This window comes from Cinclus cinclus, chromosome 15, assembly GCF_963662255.1.
Source record: "Cinclus cinclus chromosome 15, bCinCin1.1, whole genome shotgun sequence".
Taxonomy (NCBI): domain Eukaryota; kingdom Metazoa; phylum Chordata; class Aves; order Passeriformes; family Cinclidae; genus Cinclus; species Cinclus cinclus.
The window spans coordinates 8097422-8123875 of record NC_085060.1 but is presented as its reverse complement, the minus strand read 5'-3'; the positions used below and the strand labels follow the sequence as shown (position 1 = coordinate 8123875).

General features: G+C 49.5%; 2 protein-coding genes across 2 annotated transcripts; one reads left to right on the top strand and one right to left on the bottom strand.

Annotated features, from left to right (window-relative positions):
• Nucleotides 1–553: 553 nt before the first annotated feature.
• MMGT1 (membrane magnesium transporter 1) lies at nt 554–5296 on the bottom strand. Its single transcript, XM_062502806.1, has 4 exons — nt 5215–5296; nt 4649–4701; nt 3701–3804; nt 554–2680 (listed from the first exon to the last, which is right to left on the bottom strand). The coding sequence occupies exons 1-4, from the start codon at nt 5294–5296 to the stop codon at nt 2518–2520; spliced, it is 402 nt and encodes a 133-aa protein (XP_062358790.1). The 3' UTR covers nt 554–2517.
• A 1103-nt stretch (nt 5297–6399) lies between these two features.
• Nucleotides 6400–26197, top strand: SLC9A6 (solute carrier family 9 member A6). The gene is made up of 16 exons (XM_062502843.1): nt 6400–6682; nt 12624–12823; nt 13178–13255; nt 13900–13976; nt 14896–15008; nt 16566–16671; nt 19474–19615; nt 19842–19947; nt 20174–20262; nt 20480–20593; nt 22169–22280; nt 22644–22797; nt 22982–23012; nt 24205–24284; nt 24850–24955; nt 25733–26197. Exons 1-16 carry the CDS (start codon nt 6415–6417, stop codon nt 26006–26008), a joined length of 2052 nt encoding a protein of 683 aa, XP_062358827.1. The 5' UTR covers nt 6400–6414; the 3' UTR covers nt 26009–26197.
• Nucleotides 26198–26454: the final 257 nt, after the last annotated feature.

Genomic DNA, 26454 nt, shown 5'->3' with positions numbered 1-26454 from the left:
GCTGTAGTTGAACAAACTCCTCCCATGCTTTGCTAACTTTTCAACCTCCCCCAGTGGAAAAGCAGAGCAAGGAGTGAAAAGTGATCTTGCTCAAGTCCAGGATTTTAACTATCGCCAGCCCCGGGAGCAGCCTGAGTGTTTCCCCCAGTGACTGTTGCAACACCAGACCTTGCAGGAGCCTGTCCTGTGGGCTGGCAGGGGATTAACACATGGTAGAAAAGCCTTTACTGTGGTTAAATTGAAGACAGAAAATATGTCAGCTCTGCCAGAGAAGATGACGAGGAGCCTCACAAGCAAGCAGATCCTTGGGCTGGTAATATTCCCAAGTGTTTTACTCAGCTACTCGCAGCTATTTTGATCCCCCTTTCAGATCTTATCTCCCAGTAACAAACACCAGGTCAGAGAGCGCTTTCACAAAGAACTGCCATAATTAATGCAATCACTTCACGTCACTGCTGGGTAGTCACTTTTAAATAGTCACTCACCAGGGATTTGCTGCGGCAGACTCAAAGATGGTCAGAAATAAACAAACAAACACTCTAAGGATATCAATTTTTATTTGACATTGTGAGATCAATAAGAAAAAATAATTTGTACAGCTTTGTGATAGAACCGTTGCTGCTGCAGAGTGAGGCTGCTCCTCAGGAGAAGGGCCCTGACACAGTCACAGGGTGCTCCCAGCAGGACCTGCTCCCAGCAGCACCTCCCACCTCGGGCAGGTCCCTGTAGCCTTCCAGCATCACAAACAGGGCTTCTCAGACATTCCGTGTGAGCAGCTCTGCTCTAAGACGCTCTGCAAAGGGCTCAGTGCAACCACAGCTGCAGAACCCATCTACTACAGTGGTTACTGAGCTCCCACTGTGCTTCTCCGTCTCTCTGCTAATTCTGTGTCTCCTCTGCCCCACAGGGTCACCTGGCCCATGTTCAGCTTCCCCTCTGTGCAGCAGCTGCAGCACAGCAGCCCTGTTTCCCAAGGGACCAGCTCTGTCTGCAATGGCGAGATGACCCAATACTATTTCCGGGGCCTTTGGTGCTGGCTGGAGCCGATTTGTGACACCAGCAAGAGGGGAACCAGGACACTTTAGGAACAAATCCTGTAACTCAGATGCTTTCAGCTGGCAGAGTAACCCTTTCTAATCAAACCCAGATGCTTAAGAGTGATTGTAGAGCAGCAGCCATGGATATTGCTCGAGCACTGGGGCACCCACTCCATAGGATGGGCAGAGCTAGAAAAAGAGGCTTCAGTTTACACAGTATTTTTGCCAAGCTTTTTGCCTTTGACAGTTCCTAACAGTTAAAAAAATACCAAACACAACAGATGCCAGGACAAAAGGCTGAGTTTCCACTTTCCATCCCCCAACCTGGCCAAATTCTCACTGGCCCCACCAGTATCTCGACCTACCCTCTCTCTGCTGTGTCAAGGAGCTGAAAAGCCAGACCAAGAGAGACTTCAGCATTGATTCAGCCCCTGAGGGGAGATTAGAATTTAGACGTAAGTAGGAGTTAAGGACATGATGATCAGTTCTAATACATGAAATCAAGAAGGTAATCTTAAATCAACAAAGGGCTCAGCTGGAAAAATCAAGGTGGAAGGCTCTGTTGGCAGAAAAGGGGTAGCTGTCCTGGATTAGTGCCAGAAAACAGAGCAAGCTGCTGGACCCTACCCCTGGATCATTCACAGAAGGGACAGTTCTTACTGATACTTAAATATGAAGATGACTTGGAGGTTGTACCTGGTACACCATGTTCAGCACATACATGACATTCAACATTCCCCAGTTCAGAGCTGGAGAACACAGAGTGTGGCAGATTATCTACGTGAGTTGCCTCCCCCACACAAGCACCAATGCACAGCCACAGCCCAGGCAACGTGGGGCAACTTACATGAAACGAAGGAGGAGGGCAATGAAGAAATAACGTGGTAGTGAAAAACCAGGAAAAAAAGAATAACCCTTCACACAACTGTTTGTCAGCATTGCAAAAAAATAAAAATGGAAGTAGTCTCTTTGACTTCCCCTGCCACACCGTGCTGGTGTCCCACAGGCATTCTAGGATCAGATGCTGCCCCTTTTCCTGCTGTTCAGTGATGCAGTGCACACAGCATTTCTGAGGGGGTCCATAGACTGTAGTGCAAGCAAACTGAAAAATAAATACACTCAAACATTCCCTCCTGTCAAAGAACACTAATTACAAGAAAAAACTAGCTTGCTTTTTGTTTTAACTGAAGTTAAGTTAGCTGCAACTCATTTTAATATCTGAAACTTTTGAAGATGTGTTTCACAGCATAACTGTAGAATTTACACTGCATTGCCAATCCACAATTCGGTCATTCTCATTAACAGTGTACAAAGAAGGTCATTAGTTTATATATATATATATATATATTTATATATATATATTTTATAAAGTCTGGAAGATCAATATAAATACTGCTCCAGAAATTAAAAAAGTGTTTACATCCCCGACTTGAATATTACATCTCAGTGTCCTGGGTTATTGGTATCATCTGTAAAAGTCTTAGCGGCGCAGAGGTTCAAGTTTTCGGAATTTCAGTGCCGAGCTGGATGACAAAGCATCTTGGTTTGAAGAAGAATTCACTGTGTCTGGGGACTGGAACAATACTCTACCACGATGATTAAATACATAAAAAGATGGATGGTTCCTTAATGTGTCAAATGTCCTTCAAAATAAGTGTAAAAAGCCAAGGTTAATACTCTCTCAGAGCAGGGAGTTTCTAACAGTCAGTCAGGGGCATACTGACTTTAGACACAGAAATACAAGTTTTCAATTCAAAACTCTTGCTTGCTTTTAAGCTTCCTAAACTAAAACACTGAGGAAATACACAGCCAGTTGTGAAAAAGACCACAAGATGTCCACATCACAAACTTCCCCTTCCTTTCTGGAGCTCACGGGCAGCCTGTGGACGCTGCCTGCGGACACACCACGTGCCAGCCTTTGTTCAGCTGTCACTTGTGCTAACACCCTGATGACACTCAGCTTTCCATCCCCCTGGGTGCCTCCTGCTGAAGGCCTTAGGTGAACACTCTGAAATACCACTACATCAATTTTTTCACTTCCCATACTTCCCTGTAGTTTTGGAAATGGTCAGAGAGGCAATGTCTGCTCATCCAATTTTCTGTCAGTCACAGAGTATCCTGAGTTGGAAGGGACTCACAAAGATCGAGTCCAACTCTGAAGTGAACGGCTCATAAAGCAGTGGAACCTATGACCTTGGCATGCTCTTAACCAACTGTCCTCTTCAAAATCTTGATCCAAAATCCCTTATTTTCTTAAAGTCTTTCAAATGTCCTGCCTTGAATATACTGTGTGAGACTCAAGTGACTCAGACTGTCACGAGGAAGCAAATACAAGCAGGGTGTGAACCAGACCCTGCAGTCTGAGACCATGTCATGACAGCAGGTGGTGATTCCTGAACTCTACTTCCCACCTGCACATTTCATTCCTCTACCAACTCTGCACAGCAAGATTTCAGATGAGGAAAAGCAAAAGGTTTATTTGATTTCTGCCTGTTTTCTAACTCTCCCTAAAACTCAAAACACTGTTGGCTTTCGCAAATGTGGCTGTTCTCCTCAGGTCACTGCCTACAGCATGCATTGAAGGACTGAGCTAAAGACAAGTGATTTTAGCTTGTACAGAGAAGCAGATACCGATGCATACAAAAAGAAGAAATAAAACATACTTATTTTTGAGTTCTGAAGTGGCATCCATGTCTTTAAACTCTCCTGCAATATGTGCTATTCCATAGCAGGTGACTGCAAAGGCCAGCAGAGTCTGCAGGACTATCTGCAACAGAGGGAGCACAGTGCAACACACACATTACCAAGTGCTCTGCACCTCTACCAGAAAACCTCAGCTTTCACACAGTATCTTGTGCTTTTCATCCAGTGACAGCAAATAGTGGTAGGAAATCCAGCAGTGGGGAAACTGAGGTACAGGAGAATTAAAATCCCTCCTATTGGCACCACAGAACTCCGGCTGCCCCAGCACAGGTCTGGATTGCACCAACTGAATATAATCACACGGCTCCCCAGCAAGAGCCTGAGACAAACAGTGTGGTCTGTGTACTCCAGGATCTAGACTCCTGCCAGGAACATGCCGTGGAGCCCTGGGCCAGGCACCGTGCTTGGCTCTTCTGGGCACCTGATCTCCCTGCCCTTCTGATTAAGGAAAGGGGGAAGAGATAACTGAAGTGGAAATTTGAAAAGCAAGCAAATAAAGTAAATAAAAGCACCCTTCCTGAAGCAGGTTGTGCTGGGATCAAACATCCAGTCACACTGGATAGATGTGTCAGCCAACCAGAGCCAGAGGGCGCAGGATGTTTATGCTGCAAAAGAGGTGATGGATGCAAAAGCTCTCTGAGCTACATTCAGGGAATCCTAGACAAGATGCTCCAGGGTAGTTCTAAAATAGACGAAGATCTGGATCTGGGGTTTGGTTTCACTGACAGCTACAACACACTCAGGAAGCTGGGATGAAAAGTGTGGTTCTTTTCAACAGTGGGAGCTCTGATGAAAGCGCAGCTTAAAAACTACTTTGCACTTTATGCTTGCCTAGCACATTAAAAGGAAGGAATTGAGAGACCAAACCACCCCACAGTTACACTTTTTCACACATTGCAAAAACTTACATCTATGGGCAACGTTTCATCTTCCTTTTCTGTCAACCTCATGTAAGAACGATCTACAAAACAGAAACACATGCACGCATCAAACACTCTGGTGAGTATGCACAGGAACAACCCGGCAACACAAACCCCGAGAGAAAGGTGTTTCTGCTTCAGAGACACATGTCAGCCCCGACGCTGCCCGGGCAGTTGGGCCGCCCCTGGTGCCGCTGTGAGGCTCTGCTGCTCCTCAGCACGGCTGGCCCTACCCCAAGCAGGCGGGAGGGAGGCGGGCCACGGGGACGGGAGGCACCGGGACGGCACAAGCCAGGCTGAAGTCGCGACCTGGCGGGCGGCAGCTCCCCTTTCCCACCCTTCGTTTTTCCGTGCCTTCCCGGCTGCTGGGCAGTTCCTCCTCGAACCTCAGCTCTCCCCGCAGCCCGGCCCCCAAGGGCAGGGCCGGCCCCGCCAGCCGGTTCGCGGCTCTGGACGATGATGATGCCGGCCCGGCCCCGTCCCCGCCCCCGGAGCTCCCCATCGGCCGTGCGGGGGTGCCAGTGCCCCGGGCGGGCCCCCCGGCGGTGACTTACGCTGCGCCGCAGAGAAGGCCGCGTGTGCCAGGGCGAACAGGCCGAGCCCCACCAGCCCTTTCCACACCGACCCCGCCGCCATAGCCGCCGCCGCCAGGGCGCCCCGGCGCGCGATGATGGCGTCACCGAGGGGGCGGGGCCAGACCGCGCCCGAGGAGAGCGGGCGTGCAAAGGAGGCGTGGCTTTAGCGCGAGGGGGCGGGGCTACGCCCCGCTTTCCCACGCGCGGCCATTGATAAAATGCGAGGGGGCGAGCGGCCCCTGCGAGGCGGCTGAGTGGGCTCGTGGGTTTCTCGAACAGAGCCTTTTCCCTCCACCGGGCCAGGCTGGATCCTTTCCAGTGAAAACAGAGCGCAGGGCTAGTGTTGCCCGAGGTAATTCCCGCTTTCCACGTTTTTAACCTCAAAGCTTGAGAAACCGGTGCAGGAAAAAACAGGGCAAAGGGAATGCACACAACAAAATGCAGGAGGGACGTCCCTGGCCGAGCCGGGCTTGGGGCAAAGCGAGGGAACACCAGGGTCCCACACAGCCAAGTATCCTGGGTTTCCATTCCTTCAAGCCACCAAGGCAATTCTTTGAGGACGCTTGCTACAAGTCACCTTTAAGTTGATCAGTGGCGTTTATTGCAACCCTTGACCCACCGGCTCCACGCACCTTCCCCCCCCCCCCCCCCTATTTCTTGGTAAAAAAAGGTGGGAATTTGACCCTGATCCCACTTCGCGGCTGACGGCGGCTTTCGGCACCACGTACAGCCTTGGCACGGTGTGAAGGCACGACCGGGCTCCAGGAGCCCCCTGGATCTCCGCATGAGCCGGGGCCGGGCGTGTCCTGCAGGACATCCCTCCAAAGCACCCCGCGCACGAACAACACCCGCTGCTGTGCGCTCATCCACCCCGCACCAAGTCTGGGGATTTCTTTTCCCTCTTGCAAACCCCTTTGCGCTGTGTCCCGCACCCTTCTTCGTCACTCGCATGCCGTCCCCTAGGACTCGTCCCAGCCTCCCCAGGGCTCACGGCAGTCCCAAGTACTCATTTCCCTCCCAAACCTCGCCTTACGAGCCCCCCAGCGCCGCCCTCGCTCCCTTCCCCGCTCCGCCGCTGCCGGCCCGTCCCTATCCGGGCTCCCCGCGCTGTTCCCGCCCCCGGCGCCTGCGCCCAGAGCCGCTTCCTGGTGGCGGCGGGGCCGGGCCGGTGCCGGGGCGATGGCGGGGCCGGGGCCGGTGCCGGTGCTGGCGGTGGCCGCGGGGCTGTGGGCGCGGGGAGCGGCGGGCGCCGAGGTGGCGGCGGCGCGTCCCGGGGCGCTGGACGAGGAGATCGTGTCCGAGAAGGCGGCGGAGGAGAGCCACCGTCAGGACAGCGCCAACCTGCTGGTTTTCATCCTGCTGCTCACCCTCACCATCCTCACCATCTGGCTCTTCAAGCACCGCCGCGCTCGCTTCCTCCACGAGACCGGACTGGCCATGATCTACGGTGAGCGGCGCCCGCCCCGCGCTCCCCTTCCCTGGGAATGCCGTGCGGGAGCTCTGGGAGCCCCATCCCGGCCGGTCCCGGCTCTGCGCTGGGCCAGCTGCGGGGCTGGGTGGTTGCCCGAGCTCCCACTCCCCTGGCAGCACGAGTGGGGACCAGCAGCGCGTCGTTCTGTCGGTCAGTACCAGCCTGGAGGCCCCTGGCCGAGGGGCTGCGGCAGGGCTGTGTCGGTGGGTGCAGGGATGCGGGGGGACACGATGCATCCTCCCGTGGGTGCAGCTGGACGCTGCTGTGTCGCCGGGACAGCCCTGTCCTGCTGTGTCCTGTGCTGAGCCTTATCTGGGTGTTGCTGGAGGGAGGGTTGGTTGTTTTCCAAACCCTAGATATGGAGGGCTCTCCAGAGCAGAGTTACTCACAAATCTCTGGCAGTGAGGAACTGGTTGGGTTTTTCCAGACGGCCTCACAAAGTGAAGCTGGCAGGGGCATGGGCTACCACGTCACCAAGCACTGGCAGGTCCTTCTTGCCTGCTCCAGACTGGGAGTGGGGACTTGAGGCAGCGCAGACCAATTGTTGCAGTGGTCAGGAGCTCTACATCCCAGGTTGGATGGGGCTCTGAACAACCTGGTCTAGTGGAAGGTGCCCCTACCCATGGCAGGGAGGTTGGAACTGGATGATCATCAAGGTCCCCTTCTGAGCCAAACCATTCTGTGATCCTGTGATCCCACATACTGGGGCCAGAGGCTGTGTTTCTGATGTGTGTTTAGAGCATCCAGATTTCCAGAAGCTACCCAAGAAGAGTGGAGAGGCTGTTTGGGGGATTCTCCCACCCCTTGCCATGCTCAGGGACCTGCAGAGCCAGTAGCCTTCTATCCTGCTGCCTGGGGACCTGCGTGCACAAGCACATCTAGAACCTTTAGAGTTCCTTCTCCTGCTGTGACAGGACCTCTCAGAGAGGAGCCCCATATGTATTCCCACAGCAAGTGGAGCAAGGCTGTGGATCTGTAGAGTGGGGCTGTAGACATTTGGGTTTTAATGGTGGCCTCTGATTTACTGAGGTAACATGGCCTCGTGAAGTTACATGAACCAGGGTATGAAGGGGTCATATATGGCTCTCCCTGGATTATCTGGCATGACTTTGTGTTCAACCACAGTAGGACTGGGAGGTGTGCTGGGGAAGTGATTAACGTGGCTGTGAATCTGTATCTAGAGATTTGTTGAATTTAGGATTGAGGAGGCAGCTCCTGCTGTGTGCTGTGTTTAGTGTCTGTCCTCTGTGTGTGTGGCCCTTGCTGGCTGGGGGTGATATGTGACCACACAGAGTTAGACGTGGCTGAATCTCCCACCCAGCAGAAAGCTTTGATCTGAAAGCTGTGACTTGACCTGTTTGGGCCATTGGCTGTTGTGATCCCAAGTTTCAGTTAATTGGAAGTGTCCTTCCAAATGAAGGTGGAGACACTTGTGTCAGCCCACAGACATGGAATCCCGGTCTGCTTTTTCAGGGGCACAAAATACTGCTCTTCATTTTCAGATTCCTTCCAGCCAGTGCTCAGGGGAGTTCAGTTGTTTCTGGCTCCTGCTCAGGGTGGGGTTGGTCACTTCCTGGGACAGGACCTGTGCTGTGGAAGGACATGCTTCCAGCATGGAAGGTCTTCTCACTCCTGCTGCCCCAGAGCTCTTGACATCTATTCCTTTCATGCTTTCACACTTGCCCTTTGTCTTGTTTTTCTTCTCCTGGACATTTCTTCCTCTTGATTATCCTCTCTCCCTGACCTACCTGAGTGCTCACTTTATTCTCAGATCACAACCTGTGTTCTTTCAGTCTCCTGCTGATCCATAAAATGCTCCTTTTCTGTCTGCTCTTCTGCAGACTGTGCTTAGAGAATTGCTGGTGAAATCAGTAATGTCACCTATCTGATCATGCAGAAAATCCCAAGTTCTCCCTAGTATCAAGGCTTTTGGCATTTGCTTTTGAGGTAGTGGCAGGTGCCATAGGAAAAGGGATGTGTAATTCCCAAGGAGTGGTGAGATGCTGTTGTCTTACCGTGACAACTTGAAGTCTGCAGGGAAGAAAGGAGGTATTGCTGTTCCTGGCTCCCTGTGATGCTTTTAACCCCAAGGGAGTTCACTGAAAATGTGGAAGGGGCTGCAAAACAGACCCTGAAATCTGAACAAAAAGAAGCAATTTGCAAAAGCTTGTCTTTTTCTGTGTGAAAAGCCCAACAGCAGCTAAGTCAAAACTTTTGCATGTATCTCTTTTGGCAAAACACATCAGTTTCCTTGTTGTCTTTATTTTTACTGGAAGTTATAAGCTCTTGCTCCAGGTGGATTTCTGTAGTGCAAATCACACTGTCAGCTCAGAGCTGACGTTCAGGAGCTGGACACCAGCTGGAGTAATTTCACAGTGATAGACAATAGGTGCTTAGTAGCCCTTAAGCTTCATTTCAGTGTTTAAAATGAAGTTCCCACATCTGAGGTGCTCAGCATTAAGGACGATTTATTGAAGAATTTTGTTTCAGTTCTTCTTAGAGTCTGATGGTGGATGTGCAGGACCTTTTCTAGAAGTTTGCTTTCCTTGTACTTGTTCCCACTTGGCCCCTGGACTGTGTGTGTCTAAACTGCTTGTTGTCAGGATGTCTTCAGTTGTTACATTTTTCTTTCCTTTTGGTGTCCAGATTAATGCTCGCCTGGGGTTCCTGTCTGCTTCCATTGTTGTTAAGTGCTGGGTTTGGTAATGTATTAGTCTCCATTTAAAACATTACCTCGGGAATGTTCAACAGCACCTTAAAAAAAAGCCCATGGGCTTTTGTTCTTTTTAATGAAGTCAGGAGAAATGCAATGAAAATAATCTCTTGCACTTTGCATAAAAGAACTCAATTAATTTGCTGGCTTTGCCTTCAGCTTCTCAACTCCTTGCAGCCTTCTGCTGGCAGCTTCCTTGGTGCTGGGTTCCCTCTGCTCAGCTCAGCTCCCTCCCAGGGCTCAGTTTTGTAAAACTTCTGGCAGCAAAAGCATGTCGATACTGGCTCAGGTTGCTGCTGGTGCAGCCCTGTGAGTGCCAGGAGAGTCTGAACCATTTCCTAAGAGCCTGTCAGGCCCAGGAGCACCTGCAGGGTCTCCTCGGCTTGGTCCAGGGAGCCTGAGCTCAGGACTGGGCTTGGTGTCTGGAGAACCACGTCAGGTTTGTCCCAAGTGCCTCCCGTGAGCATGGTTGGATAGGGAGCACTGGTCAGATCTACCATGGGGCAGGAGAGGCTGCTGGTGGGACCATTTAATATTGGTGGAATAACTGGCTTCCAGCAGAGCAGCAGGATGCTTTCCCTGCAGGCAACTCTGACAGTGTCTCTGTGTCGCTGGCAGGGTCACACTCAATGCCCAGGAGCAATTTGTGCATTTGTGTATTTTCCCACCTGGCAGCTTCCCAGGCAGCCTATTACTGAGCAAGACAAAAGATCTGATTTTGGGACTCCCAAACAGGGGTCCTTGGCAGACACTGTAGGTTTATCTGTCCCTTTTCCTGTACCCAATCCCTGGCCAGAATGGGAATCTGGCCCTGTCTGGAGCTTGGCTGGCACAGGGGGCCAGGAACAGCTGCCTGGATAAGGAGATGACAGAGGAGCAGGGGTGCTATCAGATGTAGCACTGCTTTGGGACAGGGATTAAGAGTGGAGAGGTGGAATCAGGATCCCTTCTGTATTCATAACAATGACTCCTTCTCTCTGTCCTTCCTTCCTCCTGTGGGGCCTCTCATCTCACAGTGCTTAAGCCTGGGTGTTAAAGGGGTTGCTGGGTGGGTTTCCTTCTGTCTGAGCAAGGGCAGGCAGCTGCTGGTTTCTGATTCTTGCATGAACCTCTGAAGTATTTTTTTTTAAGAAGAAACTTTTTAAAAGTCACTCCAGGTAGTTCTAGAGGGCTGCAAAGTGTGGTGTACCTTAATAGTCATAAAGCAGATGTAAATAACCCTATGAAACTCCTTTTATCCCAGTGAAGGGTTTTGGTTGTTTCTTGTGTTACCTCTAGGATTGTCATCTTCTGGGTGAAAGGAAATATGGTGTTTTGTCCCACTGCTGTGATGCCATTGCCACTGCCACGTGCTCCTGTTCATTAATACATGATGTGGCATCGTGATGTGCTTGACACACTTGCTTTCATTCTATACTTTTATTTCTGAAGCACTGGAAGATCAGAGAAGCAGAGTCTGACAGAAAAGTAAGCTAAAGAATTCCTTATGGTGTCCCTTCTAGGTGATGATGGTGTAAAAGCAGCCCTCAGCTGCTCTGCACAGTGTGCCCTGAACTCTCCTTGCTGGAGCTGACAGTGCCTGGCTGTGCCCAGAGGGAACGGTTCTGTGATTGTTGGGGTGATTCAGGGCAGATAAACCCCAGAGTGGTGAGCAGCTGGTTGATGGTGCATGGCTTAAAAGCATGTATAAGCATCTGTAATATTAAAGCATCTTTTTGCTCATGTGTGCTGTAAAGTGCTGTATTAGTCCAGGAGTTTGGGTCTGTCCAGTCCCTGAGCTGAGCTCTTCTAGGTCAGCAGTGGTGACTTGTGTGTAGACACCTTCTCTGCCTGTGCTTGTGAGCTCTGGTGGCCCTGCTGTATGTGTCACCCCCTGAGACAGGAGGTGGGGGCTTTTCTTTTCACCATCTGGAAGAACAGCAAATCTTGTCCTGGAAAAATTGTGGCCAAGGGAGGAGAAGTCAAAAAGTGGGTGGCAGATCAGAAACTTGAATTCAGCAAGTTCATCAGCAGAAGATGCTGAATGAGCTGTGGCCCCATGGTGTCCTGCCCAGGCTCTGCTCCCAGAGAGGTGGTGGCAGGGAAGAGTTGGGTGTTCCCAACAGTCAGGGTTGTGCCCTGCCTGTAGGAAGGCACAGAGCAAGGCTTTAATTAAGGCAGCAGTAAGGAACAGGAGCGTCCTGGGAGGCAAATGAGAAGGCTTCGGAGCCTTGCGGTCTGTGTTTAGTTCCCACGTGTCTGAAAGCTTTTCGTAAATGTGTGGTTCAGAGATGGGGTTAAGATCCAGGATTTCTGTGGCGGCTCAGGGCTGCCTTAATCTAGGAGTTTCCAAACCCTTTTGTGCTGAAGGCTACGTGGAAAGGTGTCTTGTGGGACACCCCTCTTCCCCCGCCTGCAGATGTCAAAATACTCTGCCAGGAGAGCACTCGACACACTTGAATCTGTATTTGAGACCTCAGACAACCAAAGAAAAAAGCCTTATAAATTTCTGACTTGCAAATTAACCCTAAAATACCCCTACTTAGCAGCTGAACTGGACGCAGAGTTGCCTCACGGGGTTGCCCTGGGGCTGCTGCTTGTGGTGCAGAGCTGAAGTGTGCAGGGGCAAGGAGTAGATCTGGGTGGTCAGCCTGGATTGGGAAACAGCTTTATATGTTCATATGTTTCTATGTTTGTATTTCAAACTGTAGTTTTATAAAAACAGGGAGGGCTGGGAGGAGGCTGTATGGTGCTGCAGCACCCTAGGAAGGTTGCTTGCCAGACTCAGAGTGTTCAGGGTGGTTTCTGGCTATCATCTTTAATCCCTACCAAAATGAAGAGTTTAATGTATCAATGTTAGGTGTCAGGGTGCAAGGGGCACAGTCTGGGCACGTGTGAGCAGCACCTGGCCCGGCAGTACGAGGTGCTCACCTTAAAAAACCCAGCGTGCCCTCGATGTTGGCTGCCCTGGAGGGATTGAGGGTCTGGCTGATTGCTGGGTGGTTCAAATACTGCAGGATTGTCCATGGCTGTGTTAGAAACTCCCCATGAGCATGGCCTGGCTCATGGGGGACGAGGATGGTTAAATTCACAGCAGCAGTTTTTGGGTTGTGGTTGTGCTCAGCAGCTGAGCAGGGGTCAGGATCCTGGTGCTGCACTCATGCTCAGAGGGATCTTTCTGGGGCTTTGCTGTGGTTTGTCTCACAGACCTGTGTCTGTCCCCAGGTGTCCTGGTTGGCGTGGTCCTGCGCTACGGCATCCACGTCCCCAGCGACGTCAACAACGTCACCCTGAGCTGCCAAGTGCAGACCAGCCCGGCCACGCTGCTGGTGAACGTCAGTGGGAAGTTCTACGAGTACACCCTGAAGGGGGAAATCAGTGCCCAGGAGCTCAACAACGTCCAGGATAATGAGATGCTGAGAAAGGTAAGGGAGGCAGTGGCTGCAGATGTGCTTCCCACTCCCTCCATGGAGATGAGTCCTGGATCTCCTGGATTAAGTGTTTTTATTTTGGGTTTTCAGTTTGTGATTTTCATGAGCAGTAATTTATATGTTGAACACAATGTAATGAAACCCTAATTTAGCTTATCTTAGTTTAAGCCATTTAAACTCTGGGATTTGTCTCCAGAAGATCCCAGACACATCCTCAGTATTGACCCAACAGGATTCACATGGTGGGGGTACAGGGCTTCCTCCATATATTACTTTCTTATTTATGTTTTGTCTTGCAAAATTTTAACAAATCATTTTACTGTTGTTTTTTTTTTTCTTTCTTAACAGGTGACTTTTGATCCTGAGGTATTCTTCAACATTTTGCTTCCTCCCATTATATTTTATGCAGGCTACAGCTTGAAAAGGGTACGTGCCTTTACAGTGCCGATGTTTTTAGTTTCCTCTGCCTCCAGAGAATTTTTAATTCTTGCGAGGGCTTTAATGCTTGCTCAGCAGGCTGAAGCTGCGGGGGTGGGTATGGTTTTACCCAGCAAATGTGGGATTGTGGGAAGGAGAGTTGACAATGCCCCCATCATGCTTGCCTGCCCCTCTGCCCTGAGAAGGGTCAGCAACTTCAACTGTTTTCAGCAGGGGTTTTTGGGGTCAGCCAGACCATTTCAGCCATCCCAGCTTTCCAAGCACATGGGAGTGTGGGAAGGTTTTAGAAAGCAGCAGCTCTCTGAAATGCTGACTTGGAAGGAGAGGAGAATGATGCAGTTTAGCTTGTGGGAGAAGGAAGGAGGAATGCTGCTGGGTTAGGAAATCAGTTCCCAGGACTTGGAGTAGCACCTTCTTAAACACCCAGGTGTGAGAAAACCATACATTCATGTTTATTAATGCTGCATTAACTGCTGGTCTGGCACTGGGCTGTCCTGGGCACCCTGTGCCTGTCCAGCTTGTGGTGTCTCAGCTGGGTCCAAGTTGCTGTGGACACTGTGGGTGCCTGTGCAGGCTTGAAATAAATTGTTAGCAAAATATAATTCAGTTCTTGTTTTTTTTTCTCCTGCTAGAGGCACTTCTTCAGAAATTTGGGATCCATCCTGGCATATGCTTTCCTTGGCACTGCCATTTCCTGCCTGGTGATTGGGTGAGTAGATGGAGCTGGGCTGGTTCTTCCTCAGGAGTTTGAGCTGTGCTTGGGAGAAGTGCTCTGAGGCTGGAGCTGAAGCTGCTAATCCCAGTCCTGAAAGGTCACACAGGCTCTGCTACTGCTGCTCAGCAGCAGCAGCAAATAATACTATTTACTGTGCAAACTTCTGCTGCGTGGACAGGGTGGTTGCTGTCTAATTACAAAGTGCTCTCTCAGCATCTGAGCATCCCATAAGAGTAGTTATTCATGGTAGGGGAAGTTTCACACTTCAGAGAAAATTGTCTTGATAAATCAGCAACTTCAAATTATTGAAAGTATAAGCCCTCATAAACTTGAGGCACAAGAATAGAGGGCAGGGTCATAAAAGGTGGGTGTCTAGTGAGCACAGATGTATTTCAAATTGTTTATCCCTCAGTGTAGAGGCTGCTGGATGGTTCCCACTCTGGATAGTAGCACACAGGCTGACATAGGGCGTTTTCCACTGAGTCCAGTGGTTTCAAACAAACTCAGCATCTGCATTATTTGCTCCTCACTGAAAGTTATGGCCATTTCAGAGTCAGTCCATGGTGACTTCACTGAACTGTGTTAATTTGCAGCACTGCAAAGTGATTGTGTGACCCCATAAGCCTGGCTTCTGCTTTTCTTTAGCCATGTTGTGCTCCTGGAGGAGTTCTGGTCCTAGCCCTGCTGGCACCATGTTTGTGCTCCAGTTCAAAGGGTGCTTTGGTGTGTGTGATCCAGCATTCACCTCCAAGATCATGGCCCTAGGGTTTCACCAGGCTCGGTGCATCCCATGCAGTTCTTTGGTGTTCAGGCATTTGAATAGCTTTAATCTGTAAATTCAGAGAAACCAAGCCCAAACGAATGTAGTTTTAATGCATTGCAGAGATGTGTAATTGCCTCTTCTGATCCCCAGCTCTGTCGTGTATGGCTGCGTGGCACTGATGAAAGTCACTGGGCAGCTCGGGGGAGATTTCTACTTCACTGACTGCCTCCTGTTTGGGGCCATTGTGTCAGCCACTGACCCAGGTATGTTACCTGCTTTCCCTACATTTTGGCCTGGTTTGAGCTGTGGCGCAGAGGGGAAGAAGGTCTGAAAGCCCTGTGAGCTCTCTCCTTCTGAATTTTGGAGCTTAATTTATTTGTGACATTCTTAGAGGTCAGATTTGTCTCCATGCCTTTTAATTTTCTTCAGTTATGTGTAATACAGCTTCCTACCTTCTGCTTTCCTGAGTCCTTATTTGCAGTGAAGTCCTAGGCAGCCTCCCTCTTGACTTTGCTGGGGTTTGGCATTGTCTCTGCCACCCTGTGCCAGCAGTTGTTGCAGAACCAGATGTGTAATGTGAGGAAGATTCAGTTGCTGGTTTTAGTTAGTTTAGGTATTTTCTCCTGCTTCCAGTTTGGTTGGATTTTGGCAGAGGCTAATCTAATTGAAATTAGATTAATGAGACACCTTAATGAGCAGTACTGAGGACAGTAGCGACACCTTGGTTTAGTGATTCACTTTATAAATGAAAACTATGAAAAACATGCCTTGTCCAACTAAACTGAAGTTGGTTCATGATGGCTTGTATGTGGTAGCTGATTACTTGCATGCTGTCATTTCATGTAAAAGCACAGGGCCACAGAAAGGCCTCTCTTTGCTCCTGCCCTTTGCTGAGCAAGGCTGGAAATCTTCTAATGCTTAGAAACGCTGCAGATGAGCAGTCGGTGTTGTATCCCTTCTTTGGGCTTGAAATAGAAACAAGAAGATTTCACAGGTAGAAATGGAGTATTTCCCAGTGCATAAATGGGTTAAACCCTTCTCAGTGTGCCCTGAGTGCTGTTTGAAAAGACTCACAGAAGTTGATTGGAATTGGCTCAGCCCTCAGCCTGAACTATGCCACATGTGTTACATCTTGCTTGCTTTGGATGTTGTGATGTTTCTGCGAGGCTGATATGCAAAACCTGCTGCTTTCCATTATCTTCTTGGAGCTGCTGGATCATGGAAGAGCTTGAGGGAGCTCTGATCTCTGCCATGTGGCCATAAATCACAGAAACCCCCACATGGGGCTTGAGCCAATGCCTGGCTATTTCCAGTCAGGTCTGAAACATCGTGTGTCTGTGCTGGCACTTAGAATGTGTTGAATCCAAGGATTTCTCTCAGAGTATCAGGAATGGAAAGAAAAGGCAGTCATCATCCTGGATAAGCCTGGTCCTTCTGGCCTTCTGCAGGTGGAGGAAGGCTCTCTCTGATTCTCTGAGCTAGCAGCATACTTACAACTGGATGGCTCATGCCAGACTGCTGCTGTGGCCCAGCCCATGAGCTCAGACCCTGGGAAGCTCAGAGCAGAGTTTGTTTCTGTCTGCCTGCAAAAGATTCAATAGGCCAAGATGTGTTTTAGTAAAAAGGAGGAGTGAATTGATGAATCAAATCCAAATCTGAAAGAACGGAAGGCTATCGAAGAGAGCACGGGGGGCAGCTGGCACCATCGCAGCAGTGGCACAGATGTGCAGGAAGGCAGCTTTCTAAAAAGGACCTTGAGTCTTGATTACATCGAACTAACAGCACCTTTTTGAATGTCTCTCTATTTTTCTATTTGTCAGTGACTGTCCTTGCCATATTCCATGAACTTCAGGTCGATGTTGAGCTGTATGCCCTTCTCTTTGGTGAAAGCGTCCTCAATGATGCCGTTGCCATAGTGCTGTCTTCGTAAGTGTCTTCTGTTTTTATTTAGAATTGCTATGTGTGTTACATGTCAGGACCTGGGGGCAGCCACTCGGCCTTGCCTCTGTAAAATAGGAACATGGGTGTTTGCAAGAGCTTCTTAAGTGTTCCAAAAAGCTGTAGTGACATTCTGATGCATGTCCTCATTGCTTACCACTGCTTGGGATTATGGATTGCCCTTACAATTTCCCCCTGCATGAAGGATGGTTTTCCCATCCACAGGAAAGTTTTTATGTCACTCTGGAACTGGAAAAGCACCAGGTCTGCTTTTCAGCCACAAGATCCCACTGAAACCCTTTGCTGATGGCTTTTTCTCCTATCTCTATTGCTTCCAACCCACAGATCCCTGTTTTTGTTTAGGTGGAAGTAGCTGGTGAAGCAGCTGTTTGCTTTCTTTCCCCACTTCAAGGAGTTAATGTTCTAACAGCTGGTGTTAATGCCCTTGACTGAACACATGGGAAACTTGCTGCCTTTCTAAAGAATGTTTTATATTCTTTAGTATTTTATGTCCTTTGCATGCAGGATATATTTTATCTGCATTTTCACTGTGTTGTCATCATGAGAATTTGTTCGGTAATATATAATACCTGCAATGATGACAGCTTAACATATAGCTAAGACTAATGGAGAAAATATTTCTGGAATACTTGTCACTCCAGCGTGCTGGTTGTGTGGGTTTCACTGGAGGCAGCAAGTAACACACTGTGAGCTGTGTGTTGTATTTACTGAATTTAGTGTTTCTATCGAGGTTTCTGGAATTCTTTGTATCGCTAGCTCTGGCTTTTTTGCTGGATGTGTCACTGCTGGTGCAAGAGGAAACGCTGCACAGCCAGATTGTGTTTCAGAAGTGACCATGAGTGAGGAGGGGGTGGGATCTTCCAGCCCGTGCTGGTAGGTTCTTGATGGGAGTGGGTGGATTCAGCTTCAGAGTAATGCAGTTCCTGGTGGATCTCGGCAGGTGTGGGTGACAGCACCGCCTGCAGTGGTTTGCCTCTTGCTCTGCTTCAGTGCCAGCTCTGTAGCTGTTGCTCTGACTTCCTGCTTTCCTCTCTCCACAAGCTGAGCTCAGCCCACCCCCTCCCCAAAACAGGATAAATTGCAGCAAGGCAACTGCTCTGAGTTCACTCAGCAGTTACTTTGTTTTGCCCCAGCACTGTGGGCAGGGGAGCATGCCCAGTCTGGGTCCCCCAAGGCTCCTCTCCTGCCTGCTTCCAGCCCTGGGCAAATGTCTATTTCCGTAGGAGCAGGATCTGTGCCTTTCTGTTCCTGTCTTGGCCTGGTGTAGCTTGGCAGCAGGAACTTGTTGCAGGATGAAGAGGAATTGAACCCAGAACTGAAAGCTGGTGGGCAGTGAGGTGCCAGAGCTGCAGTTTGGGAACAGAGGGGTAAATACACCTGCAGCATCTCTACCTGCTTCTTCCAAAGGGAGGATTCACAGGGATTGGGCACCACAGGAAGCTCCATGGCCAGCAACAGGGGAAGTATAGGGCAGCTGGCAATAATATTTCATTGGCAATGCAAAAAACAAAAACAGAAGGAGAACTGTAAGAGGTTAAAATGCAAAGCCAACATTCGAAGAGTTGGTTATGGTGGGGAAGTGAAACCTGTCTGGATTTAAAAAAAAAATGAAACCTGAAAACCCAGAATAAGAGCATGTTGGTGAATGAGAAGTATAAGATGGAACTGATGTAAGGAACTAAATCATGGAAAGATCTGCAGCTTGCAGTGTAAAAGGCAAGGCAGAAAAATGAGCTGTATTGAAAGCAGGGAAGTTTAGCAAGGGAAATTACCTGTGATGTGTTGGAAGGGGGAGATTTGTCATTTGTTTTACAGAAAAATGTTGGTTTATAGTTAGGGGAGAAAGCTGCAAGATGTGTGTACAAGGCAGTAAGTGTCTGTTCTCAGCAGATTAAACAGCAAACATTTAAACTTCACATCCAGGAGTTGTAACAGAGTGAGCCAATGGATTGCTAAATAGGAAGTTAATGTTTTCAATAAGTTTACATCAAGGAAGGTGATGTAAGGAGTTGATAAATGGGATTTAGGAGCTGGATAAGGCTCCCCCTGTATCTCAGCCTTTCCAGGTAGAACAGTGGAATGACTAATGCAAGGCTCAGCTCATCAGGAGTTAGGAGGGAGCAGATTGAGAGATGGGGTCAGCACTGCAGACCTGTTTGTCATTTCATCACAAAGGTCTGTTGAGGTCTGGTGGATGCAGAGAATGGTGGTGTTGCTGTGCATGGCACTGTCTGCCTTGGCCACCCTGTGGTATTGCACTTTGGAGCTCAGAGCAGTGCAAACTAAATGTAGTGCATGTTTAATATGGCAGAACAGGAGCAGTTACAGCTCTCCAGGGGATGTTCACATCAGCTGCCTTGGTGGAGAAATTGAGGTTTTCTGCTTGAATGCTTTGTGGTCCCACAGCACCTGGCATTACAGAGAGCTGTTGCAAAACCCCCCCCAAATACCTCCATAAATACCAAATGCCTTCATAAATCCTACACATCACAGAAGGCACAGGCTTCGGTCCCCTGCTCTCTAATGTCCAGGAGTAGCTGCACATCCAGGCCTGTGTGGGGTGACTGATCCCAAACTCCCCAGGACAGGGAGGCTGTGCAGCCCCTGCACGCTGTGATCCCAGGGGATTGCAGCATCTTGTGTCTCCCTGGCTCCTCAGGCTCGGTGTTTGCAGCAGCTGTAGCACTTTGCAAGGCTCCTGGAGCACTGTGAAGTGCCTCTCCCTCCAGACTAAGCAGTTTTGTTCTTCTGCTTTCCCTCTTCTTCCAGCTCAATAGTTGCATATCAGCCAGCGGGTGACAACAGCCACACGTTTGATGTCACAGCGATGTTCAAGTCCATCGGGATCTTCCTGGGGATATTCAGTGGATCTTTTGCAATGGGAGCAGCTACTGGAGTTGTGACAGCTTTAATATCCTTCTCACAGTTTGTTTTTTTTCCCCAAGTGTTTGCATAACAGTTTATTTATTTGTTGCTGCACTGCATTTCACCCAAATGTTTATTTTTTTTTCTCTAAATTAATGAAGGACAGTGCCATAGTCTTTTTAGGGGTGGATTGTGTAGCTCTGATACACAACTGCATTTGATATGCTGTTAGCCTGCAGTGTCTCTCCAAGTTGTCCTTAACCATCTGCAACGTCACCAAGTTCACCAAACTTCGGGAGTTCCCATTGCTGGAGACTGGCTTGTTCTTCTTGATGTCCTGGAGCACGTTCCTGCTGGCTGAAGCGTGTGGCTTTACAGGCAAGCTCCAGCACAGCCCTGCCTCTGGGATGGAGATCTGCTTGGGTGATGGGGCCACAGAGTTTTGCTTCTCTCAGTATCAGTTGTAGCCAGGGGTCTCCCTCTGCTTGCAGAAGTTTAATGATTCTGGGTTCTGGGGTTACTGCATTAAGTTCCCTACAGGCCTGGGGTGCAGCTTGGCTCCCCTTTCCTGACCAGGAGTCTAATGTGATGCTCTGCTCCCCAGGTGTGGTGGCTGTGCTCTTCTGTGGGATCACACAGGCCCATTATACCTATAACAACTTATCTACAGAGTCCCAACACAGAACAAAGCAGGTGAGAACTCCTCAGACCCCTTCAGCCTCTTTGAATTTCAAATTCAGTATTTTTTCCTTCCCTCTAGCCAGAATTAGGTGCATCTGTCTTCTTACAGCTGCATTTCACTAGGATTGCTTCTTTGGAAGTATTTGTTGCATGACGGATGGGCTAACATGCTTTTCTTGTTAAATCTGTGTTATGCCTAACTCACTTTAAATTTGTTTTTCTCTTTCAGTTGTTTGAGCTTCTGAATTTCTTGGCAGAAAACTTCATCTTCTCGTACATGGGACTTGCACTGTTCACCTTCCAAAACCATGTCTTTAATCCTACCTTTGTGGTGGGGGCCTTCGTATCCTTTGGAGCCCAATTTAAAAGACAGAAAGAAAGGGAGAGGTGCCTCATTCCCAATTTGTGTTTTTCATTCAAATGAGTGGGTTTGTTTTTTTTTTTCAATCAGTCTAGCTTTATTTTTAAAAGGGTATTTCTTCCATGTAGTGGTGCCTTTGCTGGTTATTTAAAGAAGATGGAGATTCTTTTCTCAGCTTTTCTGTTCCCCCCCTCCCCCCAGTCTTCCCTCCTCTTGTGGGCATCTGAATCAGCTGCTGCAGAGACTCATCATTCAGTGTGACCATGATGCCCATGCCAGGCGTTGTCATGTGGCACCAGGAGGGGCTTTGCAAAGAGGGGCTGCCTGGTTTAGCTGCTTATTTCCTCTTTTCTCTGCTAGTGCATTTGGTTAACCCTGAAAAAAAGCCTTTTTTTGGTCAAACAGCACAAACAGTTAGAGCTACAGTAGATGCCTCTGAATGATGTCATGGGAAAGGATTTCCTGTTCTGCAGGCTGATGCTAAGGGGAACAAGAGTCCTGGTATGTCTCAGAAAACAAGAATTTTGAAGGAATTTTTTTCACATTACAGGGAAGCCATTTAAACTTGCAGAATTATTTTCACCCCTTCCCAACACTGATGCAAGTTTATACTGGTAAATAAAACGTTTTTGCCAGTGCTGGTCTATGGGTTTGCAGCAGGCTCAGCTGAATTTCCCTCATCAGCTTTTGTGGGGTTGCAGTGGGGCAGAAGGGTTGGAGAACAGAGAAATGCCATTTGGACTGTTATATTGGAATTTTCTGCTGTGCCTCTTCAGTGGGAGCTGGCTAACTCACTGATGAAATAGCTCATTCATGAGAGAGATCATGAAATACGTCTCTTATGCAAATTGTGATGTTCAGGAAAGAACATAAAAGCTAGAAACATTTTCTGTATTTTTCAAGGCTGTGCTGAATACTGGCTCCAAGATTATTTTTGCCATCTGGGTCCTGGTATTAAAAGACACAGCTTCAAAGATAAAAAGCAATATGAAGGGGCTGGTGGTTCTTGTATCTCGCAGGCTATGAAAACAGAAAGAGTATTAGATTTTTTTTTTTTTTCCCTCTCAATGGCTGCTGCTTTCATTTTGCTGAATAATCTTTGGGAATGGGACTTGGCTTTAAGGCTTCAAACCCAGCTGTGAAGTGTGGCATGCTGGGGAATGTCAGAGGGGTTGTCATAGCTGTGACAACTTGAGCTTCGCAGAAGACAGATAATTCTTGGGGTGCAAAATGGACCTGGCAGTGGAGAGCATACTGTGGGAAACAGTGGTTTTTCTCTCCTCTCACTTGTCTAACATGTCCTTTCATCATTACCCTTGTTTATTTGTGCTTGTATGATATTCCTGAACTGCAGTGTGCGCTGTGTTTCAGCGAGGCAGTAGCCTGCTCTTCTCACAGTGCTGTAGCACTCAGAGCTGGGTTATTTTCTTTGCAGCCAGAGCACTGATGTTTCTGCAGCTCCCGGTTTCCTTTGGGCAGTAGAAACTGGCTCTGTGTGCATGTGGGATGTAATGGGAGACACAGGAAGAGCAATTTCCTTAACATGTGCAAATACAGCTTGCTATCTTCTTAGGAAGAGCTGCCAATATTTACCCATTGTCATTTTTACTGAATTTGGGGAGAAGAAATAAGATTGGAACGAATTTGCAGCACATGATGATGTTTGCCGGTATGTTACTGCATCCTTCCTTTGACCGCGTGGCCCATCGGCACTTCCTTGGTCCTGAGAGCCTGGAAGTATTCCTTATTCAACTCTAAATCTCTTACGGGCGGGGTCTGGGGGGGAGGCTGGGCAGAAGGGATCTCAGTGGTTTGAGCTGTAGCAATGAGCTCCTCCTGTCCTGCTTCAAGCACATGGTATGGGACAGAAGGACAGTTTGCCTTTCTGGGCTCGGAAAGAGGGGCGACCAAATCATCACTGTTCTCGCCTGGGGGTGGATGTGCCAGCAGAGGGGCAGCAGGGTGTGAACCCCAGGAGGGAAGCTGGCCATGGGGGTGGCCCGTGCTGGGGGCTGACACCTCTCCTGTGCAGGGCTGCGTGGAGCCATGGCCTTCGCTCTGGCCATCCGTGACACGGCGACGTACGCGCGGCAGATGATGTTCAGCACCACCCTGCTCATCGTCTTCTTCACCGTGTGGGTGTTCGGCGGGGGCACCACGGCCATGCTGTCCTGCCTCAACATCCGGTAAGTGCGGGGCTCCCTCCCCTGGCCCGCTCACAGCTCGGCTTTCGGAGAGCACGGGCAGACCCCGTCCTGGCACTGACCCCAGCCCTGGCACTGACCCCAGCCCTGGCACTGACCCCAGCCCTGGCACTGACCCCAGCCCTGGCACTGCGTGTGTGACACTCTGCTGCTTCTCTCCTCACAGGGTCGGTGTGGACGCGGATCAGGAGAACGTGGTGAGTGTGCACTGCTGGGCACCTCTGCAGAGGAGTCTGCTCTGCACCCTCAGGGCAGGAGTTACATCCTGACCCTGTGAATGCCTGTCTGTGCTCTGCTTCCTTCCAGCTGCAGGAGCTTTTAGCTCCCCCCGTGAAAGAGTCTGCAGTCAGTGGGAGTCACAGCTTCTCTGTGCTCTCTGGTTTTCATGAGCCTTGTTTTGACTCAGCTGGAAAGAAAGGCACAGAAGCAATGCTGGACTGTTTAGTCAGTCCACGTTGCTGCTGCAACAGATTCAGTCTTTCCCTTGCTGGGTTTGAAATAAATCCCAAAGTGAACATGACATGGAGGCTGTGCCTTGTCCAGGGCAGTAGAGAAACATCATTTACTGACTCATTTTATGTAGCATCTTCTGCCCCAGTTTTACCCATGGATATCCTCAGCCCCTGCTTACCCCCTTTTCCTGTGGCAGCCCTAGAACCACTGACCACACTGAGATCAATGCTGGAGCCCCACAGCCCTGGGGAGTTTACCTGCCTGGTAGTTCCAGCTGTCTCATTTATGTGTCTGCAGGCTGATCATGCTGTGGCTGTGGCTCTCCTTGGTTTCAGCGTGGATTCTGCACCTTGGAGATTCATTTTATTCAGAGTCATTTATTGGGCTGTTCACCTCCTGGGGAGAAAGCATAAAATGTGACAGGCAGCCCAGGGCCATAAATCTATAAGCTGGATTTCTGTGAAATATGTAATTGTATTCATAGTCCACTCCAAACAGTTTTATTTTTTTCCCTGACTAAAAGGAAGCCTGGAGTTCCCATAACACACAATTATTTGCATGCAGCAGTGTCAGGCGAGATCTGATGGAGGCTGGATCTGTCAGTCACTATTAAATGGGATGTCTGGGTGCAGCTGCTGGCTCTGAAGCACTTTAAACCTTGGGGCCAGACACTGGAAGGCTCTTGCCAGCAAAATGGTCACTCTGTGCTTTGATGTCACCTCCCTGAGGCAGTTGAATACTGCTAAATGCAGCCTGTTGTGGTGTGAATGTCCTTACACACATGGCAACCCAAAAGCTTCTTCTGAAGAGGCAGTGGGAAAGTCTGTGTCTCTTTGTGTCCCTTGGGGATAGTCCAGTGTCCCATGGGGTCTCCTGGCCATGCTTCAGGTCATGGCATGTTGTCCTGCCCCTCTTTACTGTTTTGCTCTCCCACAGGGTGTCCCAGAGAGTGAGAGGAGGAGCACGAAGGCTGAGAGCGCTTGGCTTTTCCGCATGTGGTACAACTTCGACCACAAGTATCCTTGGGCAGCTGTTGGTGTGTGCTGTGTCAGATCCCACTGCCCACACACCCCTCACTGGCACCATGACTTGCTCCCTGCTTAGCAGAGGAGCCACTGTTTGCTTTCCCATTACATTGCTGTTTTGGTTTGCACCTACTTGTGTCTGTGGCTGTGAGAAATGACAATTTCCACCCTGTCAGTGAGAATGCAGCAGCAGTTTTGTTCAAAACTGGGCTCTCCCAAGATTGGAATCCTGGGGTTCCTTAATTCCAGGAGCAGGTGGGCATGAGGGGATGGGGGTTTTCTTACTTGCAGTCCATCTTGGTAGATCTGTACCTCTCCTCCCTTGCAGATGCTGTGCATTAGTGGAGGAGCGATGTTAGGCTGGGGACATAGGGTGATGGCACAAGCCATGCTGCTGGGCATCTTAGCAGGACTGTGTCCTCCTATTTGGCTGCATTCTCCTTGCACAACATTTGTGTTTCTTTTCTTTCTGTGATTTCCTCGCAATGCCGGGTCCTTCAGTGCTGCCCTCACTGACAGGCCCCCATTCCTCTTGTTTCCTTAACCCTCTCTGTAGCTATCTAAAGCCTCTCCTGACACACAGTGGTCCCCCACTGACCACCACACTCCCAGGGTGCTGTGGGCCTGTTGCCCGGTGCCTGACGAGCCCGCAGGCATACGAGGTGAGTCCTTGAGTGTCCTTTCTGTCATGGTGTTGTGGGTTTGATGTCTTTATGTTTCTCTTTTGGATGGTGCTCTGCAGCATCAAGCTGGGAACATGAGAGAAATCAGATATTGGGACTGATGGATGAGCTAATTCCCATGAGCATTTTGCTTTTCTAGCCTGCTGTTGGGTCATGAAGGGATTTGTGGTGTGTTCATGGTGGTTCTTCAGTGACTGGGTCGGTGAAGTTGTCACAGCTGTCCTTCCCTATCCCCAGCTGGGAGGACACACAATTCCCTATCTCCACTTGCTTCCAGCCTTACAGCTGAGCCATTTGTTCAGCCTTTCCTGCAGCCTGTTCCTGAATCACTCACAGCCAGAAAGGTGGCCCAGGGGTCTCGTGCAGTGGCAGCTGTGCATGCCAGGAGTCTTCTTGCCCTGTCTCAGTATCAGCACCAGGTTCCCTGACAAACCAGAAATGGCTGGGATGGGTCAGCAGTGCAGTTCCTGTGCTCATGAGTATTTGGTCCACTCAATTCTGTATTCCCTGTGTATCTGACTATGGCACCAGAAAGAAGAGAGCTGGGAGAGCCCTTTTAGGCAGTCTGCAGAGAAATTCTGCATGGTGTGAGTCACCTGGGCTCTGAGATGTGTGTATGCCACGTCTGGTTCTGGTCGTGGTGCAGGAGAACCTGTGGCTTAGCGCCTCTCTCTCTGCTCAGTCACCATCTTGGTGCGATTGTAAACAGCCATTCTGGGAGAGTTTAACAGCACTTTCCTCCTGTTTGTTCTGCAGAACCAAGAGCAGCTGAAGGATGACGATTCCGACCTCATTCTGAACGACGGGGACATCAGCCTGACATATGGGGACTCCACGGTGAGCACCGACCCGGTGGCGTCCGGCGGCGCGTCCCGGCGCTTCGTGGGGAACAGCTCGGAGGATGCCCTGGACCGGGAGCTGGCTTTTGGGGACCATGAACTGGTGATCCGGGGAACACGCCTGGTCCTGCCCATGGACGATTCGGAGCCCCCGTCAAACGTCCTGGATAACGCGAGACATGGTCCAGCATAAGGTTGCTCGGTTTGATCGACAGTAATATTTGCATATATGATCAAGAAGTATGTACTACCTAAAGTCTAATGCATGTCTCAAAATGTCTAAGCTGTATAAATATTATTTATATGGTGTCAAAAGAATATAAATATTCTCTGCCGAGCACTTGTAAAGAACAAGCTGCAAATTTAAGTTAAAAACTGTGTTGACTGCACTATGTAGGGTGGAACTGTTTTAGCGTAAGAGTCTTTTGCACACAGTGAGCTTTGTTAATGTGTGATTTGATGAAGGGTTTAGTTCCCAGCGGGTGAGTAAAGGAGCTGTGACTCCCTGTTCATCCTTTGAACCCGGGAGAGGAGGGTAGGGAGTTGCTGGTGAGCAGTGGAAATTGCTTTCTAGTCCGATGAGGATTGTTGAGTTTCTTTTGGTCTCTGATCTTTGGATAGTAATGTTTGAAATATCAG